Source organism: Vanellus vanellus (assembly GCF_965231255.1).
Source record: "Vanellus vanellus genome assembly, chromosome: 12".
NCBI lineage: Eukaryota > Metazoa > Chordata > Aves > Charadriiformes > Charadriidae > Vanellus > Vanellus vanellus.
The window spans coordinates 7,060,217-7,083,166 of record NC_138917.1 but is presented as its reverse complement, the minus strand read 5'-3'; the positions used below and the strand labels follow the sequence as shown (position 1 = coordinate 7,083,166).

Below are 22,950 nucleotides of genomic sequence, written 5' to 3'. Positions count from 1 at the left end.
AATGTGGCTATGACTTATGCAGAGAAAAAACGTCAGCAGAACAACTATTTCCAAACGTGCAAATGAAGGTGTTCATGCAAAAATATTCCTTACCAGGACTATACACCCTATCAGCAAATCCACTGTTAAAATATATTATCTGTCCACTTTTGTTCTAATTTGTCAGCGTATGGACTTTTGGGACAGTTTTCAATTTCGTTGTTTTAAGTTGGTTTTAAAGGACTATATTGTTATTCCCATAAAGCAGAATCTATCGACTATTAGATTGCTTTTTTGCCTTTGCAATATTTTTAAATAAAGTTAAAAATCTAAAAGAATAACTTCCAACAAGAGGTTGTCGTTCTAAATTTGTATCTGCCATTGTATCTAAACAAAATCATCTCTCTCGTAGTCAAGGGAATCTCCTCCTGAGGAGGAGAAAGACAGAAGAATTGAAATTGCAGTATCATTGTTTTGCCCTCTTTAAAAGCCCGTGTTTAGTAGGCGATATTTTAGCTCTATATCCACACATTTTTATAATATTTTTCCTAAAGACAATACTGCTTTTGTTATTGCCCATGACCTTTACCATCATAAATAAACCGAGTTTGTTGTTTGGGGGTTTTGGAGGTTTTTTAAGAAAATCAACTTACCTCTTAAAATAGCTTTATTTATTTATTGATGTATTCAGCTTCTGGGTTGTTTATTCCTGGGGCAGCAGTCAGTAAAGCCAGGAGTGGATACGAATTGCAAGGGTTGGCTTCCTCTTTAAGGTCTGCTGGCCCTCACTCTTGGATCTTAAATGCGGGGAAGGGGCAGAGTCCACCCAAGATGAATGCACATTTTTGGACTTCACTGATCCATGAGCAAATTAAACTTTGTTTCTTCTCTATTAGTAGATGTTTCTCTTTTCCCCTGGTTAAGACCAGACTGAACTTGTTTTCCATGTAAAATAATTAGAGTAGACAGTCGCAAAGGGCTCTGTAATTTTTTTAAATTAAAATATTATTTTGCAGTATTAAAATTAAATAGTATAAAATTATTATTTTGTGGTGGACGATATTCATCTGTTCTTTGTGGGTGGACTGAATTGTCAAGGCATTGCAGGCTGCGTTTTCCCAGGCTCCATGAATGCACAAAATGACCCTTCTTTGCCCACAAAGGAACTTTTTCAATCTGTTCAAACCTTCCACTGCAGCAGGCGGTTGTTTTGGAGCTGCCACAAGTAGCAAATACCATGACAAATATTTATGTGCACAAAGTAATGCGTTTCCTCTCTAAAACTTGGCCTTCTGCGTCTTCGAAGTGTCTTCTCTCCTTGTCAAGGATGTATCCTCGTGATTTGATGGAGTTGGAAAGTCAGAGGTCCCTTTTGGGAAGTCAAAGAGCCGTTAGACTGCATCTGGGAAAGCACCTGAGTTTTAGGCACATCAGGTGCCCCACAACTCTGCGTGGTTGACTAATATCAGCATCAAAGTCTTTTCCTTGGCTGAGGACTGATGCTCTTCTGTCGCCCTCTCTCATGACGCATCCTGTACAGCAGCTACCACAGGTATCATAAAGGTAAAAGGCTTTTGTGTTACGTAGAACATGCTGTGAAACCACACCGGTGGCATGTCCTAACTTCCCAGTGGTTTCTTGTGCATCTGCAGTATTACTTATTTTTTCTACTTTTGTGCAGACTACTGTTTGTAATAAACATGAAGAGTTTTCTCCATTATACTGCCGTGCCCGCTTGACATCACTGGAAGGTTAGGTCCCAAAATTTAGATTATAGTTTGCAAAGGTTGATCTAACTTTAATTGTTTCCATTTTTGGCACCAAAAGCCTCATTTTTAAAAACCCTTGAATCATCTCAGCTTCTATTGATTTTGTTTCAATGTCAGAGACACAGAAGAATCAGACTCAGAAAAACTGGACACTCAAAATTAGAGAGCTTTGGGGATTTTTTTTAAGTGCCCTTACATAAATAGCTCTCTTTAAGACAATTTCTGGTAAGGGAACAGGACTCACGTCTTTCAACTTATTCCACCATAAGCTAATCGGCACCTAATAGCGGCTTGTTTTGAGGAAGTCTTAACCTTTCTTTTTTTTTATGAGGTCTTTGGAAGCCAAATTCAGCTCAACTTTCTATTTCAGACTGTTAAAGGAAGTGAATAATTTGTAGAACTCTGTTGAGAAGAAGATTGGAAGTAGTACCTAAAAAGGTTAGAGGTCTTTTGTGTAAAATGGTAACACAGCTTCTCCTTCTGTATCGTCTTGGTCTCCTTTGCCACAAAATATATCTGAAATAAAATGAGATCCAGAGAGGTGGAACAAAATGTCATGGAGTCAAAAAGCAATTTCCATATGAGCAAATTAGAGGTAGTAAGATGTCTCAGTTTCTAAAGAAGGAGAAGCTCACGGAAAAACATGCAATCAGTATATGCAATTAATTAGCAATGTACTTGAATTTACCAAGCTTTGTGTTCATCTCACTAGCTCGACTTAAGAATCACTGTTAATGTTAATTTTAGAAGTTTTTATATTGGGTATTTAAAGACCCATCTAGCGCAGCGTTAGAATTAGATTGTGTCCACTAAATTAGGCGGCAAGCCACGAACATTTACTGGCACGAGTTTGTTCTCCAGCACTATATTGAATTTGTCTTTCAGTGTATTCTCAACCTCTTCATCTGTGAGAGTTGTGATCTGCACCAGGTCCGTGTCCTCCATGTAGTTGTACTTCACCTTAGTGAAGGTCCATCCAACTAAGGCATAAAGCCCTTCAGTGGTCTGGAGACTGCAGATTGACTTCTTCTGAAGTATGTTGTCTGGAGACACTTGTAGGTACGTGTTTAGCTCCTGAAAGTCGTTTATATGTCGTGGTTTGAGAGTGAATGTATATATTTTTCTGATATTCCCCAGTTCTGGAGTATCAGTGAAAGGGACGCTTTGCTCGGGAATATAATGCTTCCTTTTGACTTTCTCGAAGTACCAAGTGCCATTGTCTTCCGTGAAGCGGAAGATGCCAGGGATCTGGGGTTGATCCTTCCCAGAAATCAGCATCAAAGGCTGCCACGCCTGGTAGGCACCACCAAAACCGGCATCTACTATGTAGGAATTTCCCTTGATCACCACCTTCAGTAGGATGTGATTTATCTCAGCAGTGTATGCCCTCTCTGCCGGTTTATAACTATTTCCTCCAAGAATACAGACATCATACCCTAATTCCTGCAAGGCCCAAAATAAAAGGTGGTTGCTTTCCAGGCACCATCCGCCACGTTTCTTTCTCACAATCTTATTGTAAGTAGACTGTAAATCCAGTTCGATGGTCTCCCCGCAATGCATGCTGAGGTTTTCAAAAGGAATTGCCTGGATGTGGTGCTGGAAGATGACTGTTAAGGTTTGCAAGTCTGCATCCTTACGGGACTCATTGTAAGAAATTCTTGTGAAATACTCCTGAATGTTCATTTTGCCTGTGTGAGCAGAAAAATAGCCGGTTACTGTTGTGCGGCTGTCAAGGGGTTCGCTCCTACTTCTGCAGCACAGGTTAACCAGCCTGCAAATGTAGCCTAGACCGTTTTATTGAGGATTTGAAAGAAACCCGTGCCCTTGACAGCAGATGACTGCAGGCTAGACCTGCCCGTGTCATCTGTGTTTCTTACAACGGAGATGAGGATAGCAGCAGGTGACACTAATGCTTTCTCTGTCTCAGATGTTGCCTTCCAGCCAGGTGGATGTCTTTCCTGTGGGAAGACACAGCACGTGGCACAACAGAATTTCTGGCTCGGGATGAGGGTCCCATGTGACAAAAAAATTATAAAACTGACAAACAACAGGTTTACGGAAAAGTTGCTGGGCCATACCGGTGGAAAAGTCACAGCAATTTCTTACTGTTTCTCTTACCACAACAGGTAAGCAATTCTTTATTTATCCCACAGGTAATTTAACTGGAGGGTTTTACATTCACGGCTTCAGCTAACTGGGATTAACATCTCAGCGTGTCACCATTTTAGACAGGCTTCCGTGTGAAGCAGATTGTTGTTTTCTTAATCTCTTTAGCTTCCCAGAGGAGTTCAGACGCAGCTTTGACCCTGGCTGTTGAAAGGAAGGAACTGTTAATTTTTCTAACCCAAGTGTCAGAGGAATTGATAGTTACTAAGAATACATTGAAGGCTTTTGAAAATCCCACCTCAAGCACATAGGTGGCAATACCCCAGCCCCAGCGGGGGAGCGCATCAGATGACCTAATCTCTCGACTTTAACCCCAATTTTGATGCCAGCAGCACAACTCACTTGACTTAGCTGTATTGCTCCTGATTTGCGCGGGTACCAGGATTCAGACTGGTCGATGCGAAAACACAGGAAAATGTAATAAAATAGAGGACTATCCCAATAAGGGAATAAGACAAAAACATTTTCACTTCAAAAGGTCCCAAAGAGGCTACATGAAAAAACAGTAATGTGTCTTTGATACTGCATTTTATAGGTTTTTTCCGTCCCTTTTTTAGGACAAGGGCACTCATCTCTGGCAGGATCTCCTTGGAAACGCTGGTCGTAGAAAGCCATTCCCTCCCCAACAGACAGTGCACGTGTACACTGGCCAGCTCATCCTGTGGTCCTCTGCCTCGTTTTTCCTTCTATTCCCACTCTGAGCCATTTTGCGTGGCCAGACAGAAGCCTTTTCCCTGTGACGGTGTCGAGCTGAACCTCTGTGACCGGGAGGGGCCCCAGCGAGTCCCTTAGCCTGGTGAGTCTGACACGCTTGAAATTTGGTTTCAAGCAAAAACCAATCAGTGCCTGCTCTGGGCCAGCAGCAGAAGACCTGATGCCCTCCCTATAACCTGTCTCCTGGGTCTGGGTGTCCCCGTCACCCCAGCAAGAGTGCAGCGTGTAGCCAGCTCCGCTCGTCCAGCCACGAGCAGCCTCCACGGGGTGCTGGCAGTGAGGCTTTGGGAAAACATTATTTGGGGAAATTTGCAGCCGTGCCTCAGTTTCCCCAGCTGCCCCTTCTCTGGCCTCATCAGTTTAAAGCCTGTATAGCAGAGACAGCCTCGTGGGGGCTGAGAAAACGGGCTCCGATCTCAAAGGATACCGAGAGAGGTTTAAGTATACTAAAGCTGCAGTACAGAATCAGCGGCGTTCGGGAGCCTTCACGTACCCCAGAGGTCACTCCCTCGCCGTCCCGGGGGCAGCTTTCCTTCCTGGCACAGCCGTTCCCACCGCGCTAGCGATGGGGCCGCGGCAGTGAGCAAACCCTCGCCCAGGGGACGCTTTGCGTTCCGAAACCGGGGTGCCAAATATCTTCAGCCGCGGTCCAGACCTCAGCCTTGTTTGCTTTTCCCCCGCAGCGGCCGCGCTTCGTTCAGCATTCACGCGCGTCCGCAGGAGCAGCGCGGTGGGTAGCGAGATTCAGACGTCAGTCCTGCCTGTCTGCAAGCGTCCCTGGGGATCACTGTGCCCTTTCGTAATTAGGCTGAATAGTTCTTTGCTAAAATGCGTGAGGGGCTTCCGAGGTTGGATCCTCTTGCACACGCCTACACCATTTGTTTGATTTTTAAGCCGTGTTGCAAGTCGGGAGGTGGGGTTTGCATACACACCGGCTCAACAAGGGGTTAGTTTAAATCTCGAGCACTTGATCTTTGTACTTGGGCAACGCAACGCCCCTGCAATGCCCCGGGCTTGCTGGAATTTATACTTCGCTAATCTGCCTATAGCGCAAAGCACGTGGTACGCAGACACGCTGGGGGGGGGCTTTTCCAAACGGGCTGACCCACAGCCGCAGGACGAAGTTAAAGATGGGACCCTCAGGCACTTACCTCCCAGCCAGCGGGCTCGGGCTTTCCGCTCGGGTTTGCTCTAAAGTTCCCAGGAAGGGTTGGACTGGGAACTGCTGCTCTTAAAGGTCCAGGCTGCCTTCACTGCCTGGCGGGGACGGTGTTATCCTCCAGCAGAGCAGGAAAAGATGGGAATGGATTTCTTCTTTTAGAGTATTTTTTATATTCTGATGGTTTTATTTGTTCATTTGTATTGACAAATGTGTAGAAAGCGCTGTCGCGCAATGCGTTGTATTAGGTGCTGTACAGGGAGCCTGGAAATGATCCAGTCCCCAGATTGCTTACATTATGGAGTAGATTTAAACCTCCCATTTTACTGATTGAGAACTGAGGTCCTCCAGGAACGCAGAGGAGAAATACAGTACGGGGAGCGCCAGCAACCTGTGCAAGTGGTTATAACCCCATTCCCAACCCCGGAGGACACCCGGGTGCATCAGTCTCTGGGGCACCCTGATGGTTGAGCCCATGCTGAAGCAGCAAAGCAATAGTGCAAATTTTGACACTCATGTGGCCTGGATCCCTGTAGGAAGCGACTTATGGTGGAAAGAGAGTAATCCAAGCCTAGAAGTCACTGATTTATTGGTGGGGGGTGACAACTGTTGAATTAATCACAGCGGACCGAGCTATTCTTCATGGCTGATACCAGACCCCCAAAGCAGCAAGGTCAGCTTCGCAAAGTCATTTAGCTGTCCGAATCGCCTCCAGTTCAGAGGGAAGCCCCGTCCTGGGCAGCGAGGGTGCTGCTCCCGGAGAGCGCTGCGCTCCCAGAGCCTGCTACGCCTTCAAGGACGTGCCTCCAAAGTTAGTGATAAGGAAAAAGCAGAGTAGTGCAATCTGAGATGAAGAGCCTCTTTTTTATCCCCTTCCAGCAGAGACCTGCATTCCATTGCTCAGCAATAAAATCTGCTTCCGTGGGTGTGCTGAGCAGGAGGGCCGGGAGCGCTGAGCTGTGCCACGAAGCGGGCGGCAGCCAGAGCAGCGGCCGGGGCACACGCTCGAGGAGGTGAGTCAGCTGCAAGAAAAGTGTTTTTTTCTTATTACTGTTTGCCCTTCACATGCTGAATCTCTGGGGCAACGGACATTACACCCTACTCCTTTCCCGGAGCCTACGGAACAGCCCAAAGCCCAAGAAGCACCCAGGCACGGAGAGGGGAAGAGGCACAGCCCTTTCTAGGTGTCTCCCGTGTTTGTTCCCAAAAATGATGGAGCTTGTTGGCTCTGCCACGGCCCTTCTCCCACCCCAGACCTCTGGGGGGCCTGACTGGGCTTTTACCTCCCTCCCGATGCTCTGCCCCAGTCAGCAGGCTGCTGCAAGGCTAAACCCACCCAGTTGAGCTCCTTCTGCTCTTCCACTGACGTGGGGACCAAGGAAGGATACAGCTTGCAAGCGAGCCAGATGCTGGGGCAGTTGCTTCTGACCATCTGTGTTCCAAACTGCTGGTCCACACTGTGAGAAGCCCCTTTTCCTTCTGCAAGCCACTAGAGGGGCAGCAGGTAACACTGTATTTCCCTATAGGATGGGGGAGCCTCATGCGCTATAAGGGATTATTGCACACCTGCGGCCAAACACATACAGATGTGTTTGACTCTGGGAAAACAGGGCTTTGGGAAACTCACTGGGTCTCTATGAAATACGTTGTGAACCTGCAGAATAGATTTTTATTAACTATAGATTGTTACTTATAGAAAGCTGCACATAGCGCATAACAAATAAAAAAGGGTCAGTGAGGTACTGCATTTCTAAAAGCCTTAGCTGCAAAATATTAGCACATGCAAATAATCAGAACAACTGCAGTGATTAATGAAATTCTGTTACTTTGGGGATACATGCTGTAATTTGGGGAAAAAAAAACAGCTGAATATTACTCCACAGTTCTTGATTTTTTTTATTTAACTGTAAGTCACATATAATTTACTTAATTATAAGTGCATAGTTGTAATGCTTCCATGATTTGTACATAAAGGAGCATCAAGCATCATCTCAAAGGGTAAAGTGATTACATTTGAGTAATTTCTTATACTAAAAATCTTAGCCTTTAGGTATCTGATTAAGATTCATCGTTTCTCCTTATATCAATGTAATTAGTATCACTGCAAACACACCCTCAGTAGAACAGATATGTTTCAGAAGAATAATGCTGTGCACGTGTTTGAGTTCTGCCGTGATAATTAATGTGCGATAACACTTGGGGTCGAGTCTTGCAAGAGGAACGTGTATTCCCAGCGGTCCGCTGCTGGGTGGGAGCAAACAAAATGGATGGGAGATGCTCTCAGTTCAGAGAAACACTGATGTTTGGTTACGTTGCTGAGAGAAGAGGAGTCATGTAAAGTCTGAAACAAGAGAGAATTGTCCGCTAATATTTCTCATCATCAGTTTGAGGCCATAAATAGCCCGTCTGTAAGTATTGGCTCAGTGCGGCACAGGCATGGGGCTGTCCGACTGCCGCCTGAGAGGGTGTTGTGACTGCAAGAGCAAAAGGGACAGTCTCATGGCGTAACTGTAGCAAACTCGGCACTGGATGTCTTTGTTTTTCTGGCTATTAAATTCCAAAAAGAATATGGTGTTCATTTAAGAGGTGGGTATGATTTTCCCCAGGTGGCAGCACAAAGTAATAAAGAAAGAGACATACAGCTCCATCGCTCTGCCCTGCTACTCTGGGTTCATTTGGAAAAGCTTTTAAGAGATGAAAGGAGTAAGGAACGGGCAGAGTCTGCTTCCAGCTAAGCACAAACAGAGGGCGGTGATTTGATTGAGATAGGAAGAAATTATTTGTACCTAAACCAAAAAGAGATGCAGGAGCAGTTGTGAAAATCAATTTCTTTTCCAGATTCATGCTAATATGTTCTGCTTTACACTGGTGTAGATGGAAAGAGAAAGCTTAACCTTTAGATGCTTGTCAGAAATAGGGGGAAGGATTGCATGTAATGCCACTGGATTGAATTATAATTCAGGCAGTGAGTTAAAACAGAGACAACCTGCTTGTATTGACGGGTACAAATTTCTTGTCTAGTGTTACATTGAATTTCTCTTTCAGCGTTTTCTCCATTTCTTCATCTGTAAGGATTCTGATTTCCACCAGATCCATATTATCCTTATAATTGTACTTTATCTCAGTGAGTTTCCAGCCCACCAGAGCCCGGACGCCTTCGGGGGTCTGCAGGCTGCACATAGACTTTGTCACGAACAGCGAGTCCGGCGCTGTCTGCAGGTGGGTGTTGCTGGCTCTGAACTCTTCGATGTCTCGCGGCTGAAGGGTAAAGAGATAAACCCGACGGCAAACTTCTTTTTCCACGTTATGGGAAGTGGAGACGCTTTGGTTGGGAACCCACTGCTTCCGTTTCACCTTCTCGAGGTACCAGACCCCGCTCTCCTCCAGGAAGCGGAAGACCCCAGGGGTCTGCGGCTGGTCTGTCCCCGAAACCAGCTCCATCGGCTGCCATATCTGGTAGGTCATCCCAAACCCACCATCCACGATGTAGGATTTGCCGTCAAGCACCACTTTTAGCAGCAGATGATCGATTTCATCTGCATAGGCGTCATACTCCGGGACATAAACATTTGATCCCAGGAGGGTGACATCGTAGCCGAGGGTTTTCAGGACCCAAGATAAAAGGTAGTTGTTTTCCATGCACCAGCCCCCGCGTTTCTTCCTCACTATCTTGTTGTAAGTGGCTTCCAGGTCCAGCTCAATGCTTTCCCCGCAGTGGATGCTGAGGTTTTCAAAAGGGACCGCTTGGATGTGGTGCTGGAATATGTCTGTCAAGGTAGCCAGGTCCGGCTTGTCATAGGAGCCCCGGTAAGAAATTCTGGCAAAATACTCCTTGATGTCCATGCTGCCTCTGAGAGAAGAGTGAAAAAAACACAATAGGTTGTGTCAGAAGTGACAGAAGGATCTTCCCCGTTCCTTATAACGGGGGGCTCATCAGTATGGGCAGCCTGCTCGGAAGAGGAGCGGGATTTGACTAATGGCCCTATCAAAGGCAGCTGAGTGGGAGTATTAGCGCTGAGGGAAGCCAATGGGACACTGCTGATGAGCACAAATGTTATTTTTAATTGTTTCTTTTACAGCTGTGATGAGAGGCTCCAGCTGTGCTAAGCACATTTCAGCAGAGAGTTCCTGCCCAGCAAAGCTACAAATCTCCGTAGGAAGGAACAAAACCAGTAGCAGCACTGTTTCCCCGCTAGAAATTATAGGAACCGAGACTCGCCAGATCCGAACTGCTTTACTCATGGTTTGACTCAGCAAAGGAGAAACAGAAAAAAAAAAAAAAACCACCCTCCCACTCTTGCAGAACAATCCAGAGCCGCCTCCGCAACCAAATCTGAAATAAATCTGCCCTGCTGCGGTATTTCCTTCATTATTCGGGCAGCCTGGCACGAGCCGGTCTCACCTGCTCCTGCTCTCCGTGCTGGCGGCAGCAGACGTGACCTGGAGTGCAGAAAGGGTTTGGTTTTTTTTTAGGGTAGAAAAGGCCACGGGAGGTTTTTTGCTGCATCTGCTGTGAGCCGCCTCTCTGCCGCCCAGCTTAACTCCCCAGCTCTGCTCATCACAGCCCCACGCCAGCAGCGGGAGGAAACCAAGGTTTGGGCCAAAACTATAAGTTTTCAGGGGGGGCTCACATTTTCTGACATCATTATTTTGGGATGCATTTGCTCCTCCAACGCAGAGTCTCCCCAGCGGCGGGTGGCAGCCCCTGGGTAAGGGACCGGGCATCACCATCCCCGTCCCAGCCGTGGCGGAAGGGCTCCGCGGGAGGCGGTTTCACGAGCGCGGGGGTGGAAAGCAGCCCGAGCCCTCCCAACCCTCCGTGGTGAGGAAACAGGAAAGCGATTTTGATGTAGCCAAGTACTTTCGTTACTCCTCCCCAGGCACTGCTAAATTTCCAAGTACTGAGCAGCATTGTTCAAATTATTGACCCGAGAGGTGCCAAAATGTTCTCAAGTTGCTGTGTACAGTTCTTAAGGAAAGATTGTGAGAAAAAGTCCAACTGTTCCAATGGGATTAAGTTCTCAATCTGATGCAAAATGGCACACCCCAAATTGTATGGGAATTTTTGAAAGATACTTTGAGTGTATAAGCAAAGCAATGAATTTGAAAAATTTCCATTTGGCGGAGTATCCTGGCAGAAGCAGAGGGTGCCCCGGTTTGGCTTCCCATGTTTTTAGGATACCTTTAGGATAGAAGTGTTACAGAAACGCGTAACTATTGCATCACGGCCAATGCCACGTCTCTGACATCCAACAAGCGGGCCTGGATGATCCACCATCGGGTTAAGGGCATCGGATGATCATTCAGGGGGTTCTCGTTGTTCAGCTTTTGGCTCCTTCCCAAGCTTTTCCCCAAACCCCCAGAACTACAACTCTGTTCGTTTTTGAATACTTGGCAGAAACTCAGTTCTTGCCATGTGAACTTTAAACCAGCATTACCGGCAATGAGCTGTTCTTCCCGTTCTTTCTCCCTTTCTTTCGCTTTGCCACAGCAGGCAAAACACATATAGTAACTTCTGCTTTAAGGGAAAAGGGTGGTATGGGGCTTTCTCGTCTGTCTGTCCATCTCTTGCGGGTGTTTGTAAGGCCCTTCCAACTGTGGTATCTGAAGTAAGTCAGATGGCATGAGTGCCCGATCCTCTTGAGGCGATAACTGTGTAAATAAACCAGCGTATCTCTTACACCAAGTGGCTGAGCACTCCCCGCTCTGCCATGACACCGTTTTCTGCTGTGTTTTGTCTTCAAACAGATTTAACTTCCTGGTTAGGGAGCGCTCAGATAACAAGATTCGGGGTTTAAAAAAATAAGGCTTACCTGCAAAATCAGTTCAACCTCCAGTATATCTCCGGGGCTTGGGGGGGAGATGGTTTTAAGCTAAAGTGGTGTGGCTGCTGTCCTCTGCCTAGCGCAGACAGGGCTCGAGGGCTGTTCTCCTGCTCCTCTTCAGGGGAATGTCTTTTCCCGCAACTTGCTTTCACCCGCCTCTGTCAGATTGCAAAAGCTGAAAAAAAAAAAAAAAAAAAAAAGCAGAAGGGTGGAGCACAAGAGCTGGAGCGAGCAAGCAAAACCAGCAGCACTGACTCAACAGGCGCACAAAACCCGGTTGTCATTAGAGCAGAGGCTGCTTCGCCCGTTTCATGCTTTCTGCAGGGGCTAGATTGGGCTGTGACGAAAAGGGTTTGGGTTTTCGGTTTCCGCAGCCAGCTGAATGCACTCAGGTTATATATATATATATATTTTTTTTTTTTTTTTCCCCAGGTATTAGGTTACTATTTGTTTGGGCAGGAATCTTGCATGCATTCAATCCGAGAAGGTCTCTGAAAGGCAGCAAGATTTTGGCCCTGTAATTCACCCCTGCGGCCCCCTGGCTCCAAGCAGCACGCACAAGAACGCCGGCGCTGCCTTTGCTTAATTTGCTCTCCGTCATTTACGTGCATTTTTTTACTACAATAAGTTTCAGACAATGTAAGAAAGCACCAGGACAGGTCTTCTTTGGTCTTTGCCCACCAGTAGCACCTGAGGATGTCGCGGCAGTGACAAAGGTATTGGCAACGTGAGGGCTATGGAGTGCTGACACTTAGGGAGCTCCATCCTTTCGGTGCATTTCATACTGATTTTTTACTTCCAAATTTTGCTTGCATTTTGCCAAGCTAAGTCTTATAAATTCTCTCATAGAGCTGGATTCTTAGTTCCCCAACAGCACTTCCAACCCTTCACATTTAGTATCAATGACACGTTTCATTCAAACACTGATTTATTGGAATAATTAGCAGAGCTAATAAATCAGACCAGAGACGTCTGTGGTAACCTATTGCACAGCTCTACTCCCGTATCAAAATTCGGCTCTTTATCTTCCAATCAGTGGCTGGTGATCAACCCTGCAAGCGAGAACTGATGCCCAAGCGGAGAGGCGCCGAGGGGAATGGATTGCCTGTCCTCGCCGGGCTCCTCTGGGCACATCCCATTTGGTACAAAGAGAAAGTTCATATTCCTGGGTGGATCTTGCTGTACATGGAAAATACCTTCTCTTCCCACAGGCTGAGCGCCCCTCATTTGACAAAGAGAAGCCAAAAGCTGAGCAGGCAGACCCGTAATCCTGGTAGGAACAGTACCGAAAAGAAGCCCATGGACCCATCGCCGTGTGGTGTGCAAGCAGACCCAGCTGTGCTCCTTGCCCAGGGTCATTTGTGACCACAGATGATACCAGAAGTGGACACTTGCCATGCTCCCTCAGGCAAATGTGTGAAGCGGTTGGGGAAGTTGTGGAAACTCCATCCCCGTAGGTGTTCAAGGCCAGGGTGGATGGGGGTTTGAGCAACCTGGTCTAGTGGGAGGTGTCCCTGCCTATGACAGGGGGGCTGGAACTCGATGATCTTCAAGGTCCGTTCCAACCTAAACCATTCTATGATTCTATGATCTGTTCCAGCTAACTCTGGAGTCCCGTTAAGACACAAGTGTATTCTAACCAAGTAGAAGCAAAACCCATTTCTCCAGCTACTTTGATACTCAGATTTTCTCAACTCCTCTCCCTATAATGTAGCTTTGATATTGGGCATTTTCTTCCCATGTCTTTCAAATTCTCATCCCAACTCACTATCCCGTGCCATCATTCCTGCATCATTCCCCCATCCTGCACATTTGCTCCTCAAGCCATGAAAACCACTCGCTGTCATTCTCCCCAGGCGTGCCCGGGGCCGTCAGAGGGCAAAGCTCAGTCAATGGGTGCTAAAGGTAAGAAAAGGCTGATCTTGACCCAGGAGCCTTGCTGGAGCCTGTTTGCGTTTCAGCTCCATGCCAGATCATTGGGGCTCATTTCAGGCTTGGCGGGGCAATAAACTGCGATCCCGGCTGCTGGGTGAGGTGGCCGCGATGTGCCTGCACCCATCCCCAAAAGCAGCAAAGAGCAAAGCCCAGCTCGGGCCGGCTGGGTTGCGGGGAGCGTGACTTCGGGGTGAAGGTGCAAACGGGAATGGCCTTGGAAAGGACATTGCTATCCACCTGGGCACTCTAATGCAGTTTCCCAACATTGGCAGGAGCTGAAGCTGGTTGAGCCTTTTCCAGCAGACCCTCAATGTCATTGCACTCGCTTTTATTTATTTATTTATAAATTTAAACTGCTGACAGCATTTCATTTATTACTGAAATCCTTCTCTCATCCTACCTCTCCTGAGAGGCTGCATCAAATATCCCTCCCTGCCCACTTTATAAGAGTATTATATGCTGCAATATTTTCCTGGGGAAATAAAAGCATAAGGTGCCCTGTTTTGGGGGTAATAGTCAAGTGTCTGCTCGCTGTTAAACAGCTCCCCAGTATAATGACCTCTATGACGGGCTGTATAACCAAGCAAGGTATGGTATGGCATGGTATGCTATGTTATGTTATATTATATTATGTTATGTTATATTATATTATGTTATATTATGTTATGTTATATTGTATATTAAGCATCCAGATAATATAATATAAATTATATGGTATTCTACTTAACTATCTGGTTTTGGTGGGGACGAGAGAAGAGAGACTTCTAAAGTAATAAAACAATAGAAGTGTTTTAAATGGAGTTAGGATAAAAGCTTAAATTCTTATACAAGGTCAGATTCTGCCATCCTTCGGAGCTCTGAGTCACCAGAAAAGGGACCGCTGCACACCCTGAGCCACGTGGCTGGCTCTAGCCTTTCATTTCCAAGGGAATTTAATAGAAGTAGGCTGCCCTAATACAAGACTGGTAAATAATATTAACGGCCTATAAACATATGCATAATGTCAGAACGCCCTCGCGCTTTATATTCATTACCTTCCTTATGCAATTATAGATATCAAATAGCTTTGGCTGCATATCTTTCTGGATTTGTATCCACAGCATCCATCACGTGCAGTTTTGGTGGTGTCCACCCCACCAGCCGAAGGATGAGCCCACAACTACGGCAGCACCTTTTGCCCGTGGGATTACAGAAGGGAGTAGCTGTGCTGGCCTTTGCTTGGCTTTTTCTCTGTGAGGAAGAGACCAAATCGCAATTCTAGTGTTTCCACTATCTGAGGCCTCTTTCTGAGGGCTGGTGAGTGTCAAAAATGATCTCCCTTGCTTGTCTTTACCCTGCCAATATGAGGTTTTTCACACAAGCCAACTCCAAGGGTGTTAATGCAGACCAAGGAGACCACGCTGGTCTGTAGGGCCTTCCTGTCCTGAGGTTTTCAGCATAAATCTCCCACATGTAAGTGGTCGTAATTCAGTTAAATTCCATTACAAGGGGCACAATCGGCTTTTCTACATGAATGGCTTTATCTCATAGAGGGTTTGAAGCAAAAAAAAACATTTTAAGTAACTGCTTTGATGAAAAACCTGCCCATGCGTCTGGCTGTTATTATCGTGACAGCTGCAGTGGGATATGTCGGGGTGGGATCCTCATTGAAGCGTGGTCACAACGCCATGGGGACACCCTTATAGCTGCTTCTGCCACCCCGCTGTGAGGCTCCGGGGTGTGTATTGGGAAGGAGAAGTTGTGTTCCATTTCACAGGCAATAATCACACCCTTAACACCCTTAACATGCTGTTACTGTCTCCATCTCGTGGGCCACCTCTCCTGGAGGTGCCAGCAGTGTTGTCAAACTATGAAAATGTTGAGGAGAAAGTCCTGAAGATTGGAAAGCAAAGAGTCATGCTGGTTTCTCTAAATGTGCTGGTAGCTGGATCTGCGAGGGCAGCTGAGGAGGCTCCGAGCCACGGTATCAGCAGCTTTGCTGCATCTGGAGACCAGGAGTGGCGGAGAACACTGAGGAGGAGGGTGAAGAAGACGAGGAGAGCGAGATGGTGCATATGCATCCGCTGCTTGTCCTGGGAGCTGGAGAAGGGGCTGGAGGAGAAGCTGGCAGCCTGGGACCTTTCCATATCCAATTTCCCACCTTGCCCAGGGCTGCAGCGGCCAGTGAACACTTTACCAAATATTTTGGGTAACTGAGGCTGTCACAGCAGCTCTTTGGCCAGCTTTGCCCCGTCCCCACTAGGTCCTTCATGAGAGAAATGCTGTCCTACCTGGGCTCACATGCTTTTCAGCTTGCCCGCCTGGTATGTCCACCATCCCCATGGCCACAGACTCCTCTGGTTTTTCCTTCTGAAGGCTCCGGTTCGAGACAAGCTGATCAACAGTTAGCTGTGGTCTCCTCCGGGGTCTGGGGTATGAAGGTAACTGATCCTGGAAGCAAAATAAACCAAAACTCACTCTGCCACACTCAGACACGTTTTCCTCATGCAGCACTCGGACATGCCGATAAAGCAGCACCGGGTGGTCAACTTGTACGGGCAGACAAGGAGGGCAGCCCCGGCCCCGGGCAGGGAAGGGAGCTCCTGCAAAAGGTCAGGAGACCCCGTCCCTTTCCATGCTGAGTGTTTGGAGCCGTGCACGTCTGCAAGAGGCAGCTGCAGTCTGCACTCCTTTCTTCTGTGTCAGATTTTCCCCCTCCACAGCTCCCACAAGTGCCGCCCCAAATGCTCCTTACCAAACCGGAGGTAAGACAGGACCAGCGGAGTCACAGGTCAGTGGTTTCAAACAAGAAACGTGGCTCAGCCGGAACAGGATCAGAAACCAGCTCTCCTCCCCAGGACCCGGGCGCAGAGCCAGCCGCCCCCTCCTCAGCCTGGGGTACCTCCAGCCACAGCCGCCCTCCAGCAGCCGTGGGGCTGCCCCCAGTCAGGGCACCCTCCTGGTGAGCAGGAGGTGGTTCGTCATTCATTCCCACCGTGAATGACAGCAAATGGTGGGGTTGGTTGTTTTTTCCCCCCTTCCTGAAAGTTCCAACCACCGCGTTATCACACAGCACCGCTGCTTCCTGCCAGGCTGGGCAGAGCGGGTCCATCCCGCCATGGGGAACGGGGCTTCGGCTCCCTCCCGAAATCATCGGGGAGGTGGTAGGGATTGCCTCTCGGCAGCCTCCCAGGGAGCTTGGACACCCAGCACTGGAGGTGCCTGAGATTTTACTTTTGCAACTTAACTTTGCAAGAAGTACACGAATTCCTTCCCTCTCTCAGCATCTGACCAGTGCACACACTGCCTCAGAAGTACGCCAGTGCTTCCCAGACCAGTATGCACCCAGAGCACCTTTGGAGACCCAGGACATTACTCTTTCTCTCTTGATTTCAATGTCCTATCTAGAAATTGGATATATTCTGTTTTACTGTCTTTTTGCGCAGACAAATGCTCCCATGATTAACCAGTTAATAATTGCCATCGTTTTACGCTCTCATTGCCGAAGGGAAGTACGACACTGTAATATGTAATGGGGCATCGGCATTGCTGACTGGAGCCTGAGACGGGGTCATGCTGTCAAAAGCCTACCTTGGGCATTTTCCAAATGCCCAAAGTTTGGAAAAATTGGGGGCTGAATATTACAGAGGTGCAGCCAGGCAAAATGGGCATCCACAGCAGAGCCCGCAAACAAAGCAGACGTTCTATGGGGAAATACTCAGTTGCTAAAGACCACTTTATAATTGTCTTTAATTTCACCACTTTTTTGCCATTACCAGTAGCTGCTCGGTAATTGCAAGGCAATGCATTTTCCTGTGCGGGGACAGAAAGGCCTCATTTAAAAATAAAGTTGTTGTGTTGGTCTAGTCCAAAAGTGAACATAAGGCACCCTGTTAAAATTAATTAGCTGTTCACCTGCAAAAATTCTGTACAGTTGCTGAACCAATCCATAAAATAGCCTGTGACCCGGGCACACGTAATTCCACCCACTCAGGTATGACCTGCCCGTACGAAGAGGATTCACAAGTCAACAGTCTCTATCATTATCAGGCACACAAATGCCTGGGTATTCACTGTGTACCATATGCAAAGACTATTGCTGCGAGATATTTCAAGAGGAAAATATTTCCAGCTAATCAACAGGTGCACTGATGAAAGGAGAGTTATATATGTGTACGAATGCAGTGGGGAAAAATGAAAGTTCACTCAGCCCTCTGAAAGTCCTTTGGGGAGCTCACGTTTGGGAGAGCAGAGAGGTACTGACAAAACTCTTGCAATATTTCTGCCACTGGGATATGAAGCAACGGAGAGAGCAGCTCAAAGGGACATATTCCTTAATTTTCCTGAATGGAAAATATCTTGGCTTTATAATTCATACGTTCTCCATATAGTGACCTGATTTATATTACTGGACAATTTATATATCTCTATATATACACATATATATTAGCTCTGAAAAAACAATCTCTGTACATGTGCCTAAATGCAGCAGCAGCAGTTACCATATGTGCGCAATTATTCTTGCAACGAACTTACCGCGGTTCCCCATCCTCAGCAGGGTTAAATTGTCCTTATTCCACCAAAGCCAAGGAGCAATGCTACTTGCACTCACCCGGCTTTGAGCCTGCTCCTCCAAAAAGCTCCTCCAAAACAAAGCTGTTATTTCCGTGAAAAGGCTCTCACTGACTTCAGTGGGAATTTGGATCAGCCCTAATTCAGGCAATCAGCCTCGAAACACGCAAAGCAGGAACAATTACACTAGTTCTGTCATTCCCAATACTCAGATTTATTTTATTTTTCTTTTTTTTGGAGGCAGGTGGGAGGGAAACCTTTTATCTCAGTGAAGAGTAGGAAACAGAGAGTTACAGTGACAGCAAAGGAAAAAAAAAAAAAAACAACTGCGCCTTCGGAAAACACATAGTCATTACAATGCACTAACACACATCACAGAAAAAATATATGTTTGCGATGACAACGTATTCCCTCCACCCCATTGCTGAATCAGGAATGCAATTGGGGAAAAAGAAAGGAGAGATGCTCCGGATTCAAAATGCTTCCCCAGACTTACCTTTGTTGGGGTTTTTGGCGGCGTTGGAGGAGCGGCTGGAAGTTTTGGGAAGATTCAGAAGCCGGAAGGTGGTCCTGCGGGGCTCTTCATTGATTCTTGACAATAAATAGCCCCACCACAAATGTTGCCAGTGTCAGGCATGTCCATGGAGCTGGGTGTTTACAGAGGGAAAGGTTTTTCCCAGTGTAAAAGCCAAAGGCGGTAGAGCAAGGGTTACTGTGGCAACCCGGACTCCGGAGCTCTTGGCTTTCCTCCCTGCTACGCACTCGCGGGGGACACCGGTGTGACTTCTAAGTGGCACTGCAGGGACTCATGGACGCAGAAAGACCCTTTGCACGTGTTTTCTCCACCTCCCCATGCACCCACAGCTGCCATATACAGCACAGGGTAACACGCACCACCTTGAGGTGTATGGAAAATGAGACCAAGAATTCACACCTGGAGCAGGAGGGGAGCAAATGGCGCCGGGAGAAATGGCCCGCGGTTTTGCAGGCTGGCACCCTGGGCGCTGCCGTGCCCGAGGAGGGATGGAGGGGGAAGACAGCCCTCCAGGGGCTGGGGGGGGAATAAGAGCTGGGAAGCTGATTTTCAATACGGTCAGTGCAGGGAGTCACGCTCTGGAGAGCAGAGTGGGGAAAGAAATGCACTATTGACGAGGTAAATTGTCGTAGCTGGTGGGATCTAAAATCACATCCGCTTCTGTATTGCTCAGCTGGGAACTGAGTGAATCTTATAAAAAAAAATAAAATCAAGTTACTGCAGCTAATAATCTTGCAGGAATCAAGCTATGCCAAGCAGCAGCCCTTTCCCAAATAACAGCTCCATGCCTGCTGTGCTGCCCCAGTGCCCATATCCACGGTATTATAATTTTTCTCCAGCAAGGACCAGTTTGATCATCTGAACTGGTGAACGGCCTTTGCTGTGGGATGATGAACCTGACGACAGTGACATCGACCCTGTGCATTTTCATCCCATAAGGTAGAAGGCAACGAATTTCTGCGCAACAGCAATGGCACTTGCTTTGCCTCGTCACACCGTTGCAAATTGATGCTACATCCAGGTCAGCGTTTCCTCTCAGGCGGATGCCGAACATGCCGTCATGCTGAAAGATTGTCTTCCGCCTTTCCAAACCTTTATGTAATAGGAGCTGTGGTATGAAATTCTGGTGAAATAGTCCTTGACAAGTAACCGCCTGCTTTTTAAGCGGCTGGAGGCACATCTTTGCTGCTCCCCTATTTAAAACAAATAGACCCATCACGGAGAAAAGCCTACGGTGCAGCCGCACACCGTGAAGTCCCACTGAGACCAAACCCAACGCTAACTTTGTCGATTTGCGCTAATGTTATTTTTAATTGCTTTCTCGGCGGTCGTGCTCAGAGCCCACCTAGCGCCGGGCGCAGCGTGTGGCGTGTCATCGCAGCTCCCGCACCGCGCAGCTCGCCACCCCCCCGGGGCCAGAGCAAAAGGAGACAAATACAACATTGACAAATATAGCGTTGTCACTGGGGCTGGAGACGGGGACCCCGAACCCTGGCGGGCGGTGGAGGAAAGTGCTTTCAACTCAGGATAGTGTTCTGCTAAACTATCAGCGCTGTGCAAACCCTTTGGGAAATTTCCAAGACGTAGCAGGACTGAGCCGCCCGCTGGGTGAGCAAAGTGGCTGCAATGCCCTTTTTCCTCCAATTTCCAGCTTTCATGAGACGCACCAGGTGCTCCTCAGCCCCGCAGGGAAGACGGGGTGAGCAGGTCTGTTAGCCCTTCACCGAGCGAACACTGTCCCCTTCACCGTCCCTGACAGCACTAAGTAACCTCACCAGAAGCAATGCTGGTCCTCTCTCAGCTGTCTTTTGGCAGGTCCTTACCCACTTTGCAATCATTCTTCCAATTCCTGCCTATGCCGGTGTAGCTAATAATTTTCAAAATAGTGTTGTACCGAAAGCTTTACTGAAATACAGAACCTGAAGTCCCACCACATATTTCTTCCTTCTAGAAAATCACTTACCTAATCATAGAAACCCGGTAGTTAATTTGGGCTACCATTTTTAATAAGCTCCCCTTGTGTTGTTATTTCTCGCAACAGGCAGAGGCAGCCATAGCATCCGATGTGCCCGAATCGTTATGCATGTATATCTCAGGCATATTCTCCGGCGGCATCTGAAATCAGACGGTGTGAATGTATATTCTGCTTTCCAGCTAATAATTGAGAGACTAAACCTGCCTGGCTGCGAGGGACTCAAGGGAAGGGCTCGGAAATTGGCTGGCAGCTTCCTTCTCAACTTTCGTCAAAAGCTCCTGAACGTTTCGTCATAAGAAAATTTGACTGCATGTTCATACGGCCAGAGAGATACCCGGCTTAAAACCTCAAAATCAATGCAGCAACTGCATCAGTTATCGCTCTCTGTTGTTACTCCAGCTAACCCGACTGACTTGGTTTTCATCGCTTTGCATAGCGAAGACGTGAATAGCCAATGCTTTGCCCCATCCTCGTCAAACGGTTCAGTGTTTCTCTTAATCATTTGCTCAGTAACACTTTACCTACCGAAGGCTTGAGCCCCAGCGGGGTGCTTTCGCAGGACAGCAGAATTTAAGCCCAGCCTGACCAAGGGGGCATGACTGTGGTCAGAGTGCCCATCTGATATTCAAAACCAGAAGAAAAAGCCTTTTTTTTTAAAAAAAAAAAAAAACTATGTCAATGGTCAATCAGTAACCTGGAGTAGAAATCATTAACCTGGAGTAGAAAACACTCCATCTAAACATAACAAAACCTGTCAGTTCCTACTGCTGCCAAATGCAAACCCAAATCCTGCTTTCATTCGAGATGCAAACCTGAATTGTAGCTTTGATGCCCGATTGACATTCTTCCTTTATTTGTTTTTTCCTTCGGTGTCGGTCCGGCGCTGAGGCAGAGCTGCTGCAGCACCGCTTATTCCTACCACAGGATAGGGTTCATTTTGCTTTTCTCTCCCTGGGGACTAGCATGTACTTTTCGAAGCCGCACATCATTTTATTAGTTCTATTCCCAGCCTCCAAAACGCCGAGCTGCTTTTATATGAATGTGCTGCAATTTAGTACCATCAGCAAACTCTGCTGAAACGGTGAGAAATACAGACCTTGCAAAGATCCCTGCGGAAACCCACCCGCAGCCCTTCCCCAGCGCCGGCACTGTGCTCCGTATCAGCTCCGCAGCACTTTAATTCGCATAATCTACCCTCATTTGTAACCCACCTCATTCCCTGGCCTCGGTTAATGATCTGATTTTGTGCGTTCTGTGTTTAAAAAGCGGTCTGGCAGTAAGTGTTTTATTTTCTCGCTGGTAGCACCTTTGTGAAATATTTATGATCACTAGATGTCACTGTAATTTTACTCTGTCTCCAGCCCTACTGAACCAGTGTGGTTCCCGGGCTCTAGCGAGCTCGCTTTAAAATCCTTTTGAAGAATTTATTAGTGATCAGAAAAATACCCAGCTGCTACCCTGATGGAGGGTTTCCTGGGCTGGGAAGGGAGAAGCAGCCTCGCTCGGGGCTTTGGCTGAGTTTTTATGGGCAGTTGTCAGCCTGCAGCGGTGTGAGTAACGCAAAAACACGCAACTTTGGAGCCAAGCACGCACACGTGTGGGGGGGGGTGTGTGTGTGTACATACCATGCGTGGCTGCACACACTGGTTTCTGCTCAGCTCATGAAAATGTTAATTTTATGCTGAGTTATTAAATCCCTCCAGTGCACGCGTGCGGCAAAATATATGTGCCAACATGCACTGCCCAGGGCTGGCACAGCTCCAGGGCCACTGTTCCTCTGCAGATCCTCCTGCAGCTTTAATGGCCAAATGCCCTTAAGATTTTGTTGTTGTTCTTTAATAATGCTCCCGCTTCTCTGCCAAACACGCAGCCCAAATCCCTTCACCATCATCTGAGCACTCCCGTCGCCTTTCTTTTAGCCCAATCATCCTATTTCTACCGTAACTTCAGTTAAGCACACAGGTTTTGGGACTCAGAAATCTCTGTAGAAGCATCTTGCCTGTTTCACTCACCTTAAAAGATTTTACAGAATATATTTCTTCAAGACCAACTCAAATCCACACTCCCTGTTTCCTCAGTTGTTGATTTCTCCGTTGGACTCAGCCTTTGGGACACGACAATTTAAATATTACGGACCACACTCCTGCATAGGCACACATGGGATTTTTTGTTTTGTTTTGTTAATTAGAAAAAATTCACCACTGAAATTAGTGGAAACACCTGCTTAAAAATAATTTGTCTCCATCTGACGATATTATCCAGATCAGCAGAATATGTCTTCACTCTGTACGCCGGGTCCCACTGGGGAATATGCCAAAAGCAGGTCTTTCAAGAAAAAATCA

At 47.2% G+C, this 22,950-nt stretch overlaps 2 protein-coding genes across 2 annotated transcripts; both read right to left on the bottom strand.

Annotated features, from left to right (window-relative positions):
• Nucleotides 1–2,543: 2,543 nt before the first annotated feature.
• Nucleotides 2,544–3,431, bottom strand: LOC309676823 (arylamine N-acetyltransferase, liver isozyme-like; the record flags this gene model as incomplete). Its single annotated transcript, XM_082489470.1, has 1 exon — nucleotides 2,544–3,431. The coding sequence occupies one exon, from the start codon at nucleotides 3,429–3,431 to the stop codon at nucleotides 2,544–2,546; it is 888 nt and encodes a 295-aa protein (XP_082345596.1).
• Nucleotides 3,432–8,656: 5,225 nt separating this feature from the next.
• LOC309676824 (arylamine N-acetyltransferase, pineal gland isozyme NAT-3) lies at nucleotides 8,657–11,915 on the bottom strand. Its single transcript, XM_082489471.1, has 2 exons — nucleotides 11,601–11,915; nucleotides 8,657–9,637 (listed from the first exon to the last, which is right to left on the bottom strand). Exon 2 carries the CDS (start codon nucleotides 9,628–9,630, stop codon nucleotides 8,758–8,760), a length of 873 nt encoding a protein of 290 aa, XP_082345597.1. The 5' UTR covers nucleotides 9,631–9,637; nucleotides 11,601–11,915; the 3' UTR covers nucleotides 8,657–8,757.
• Nucleotides 11,916–22,950: the final 11,035 nt, after the last annotated feature.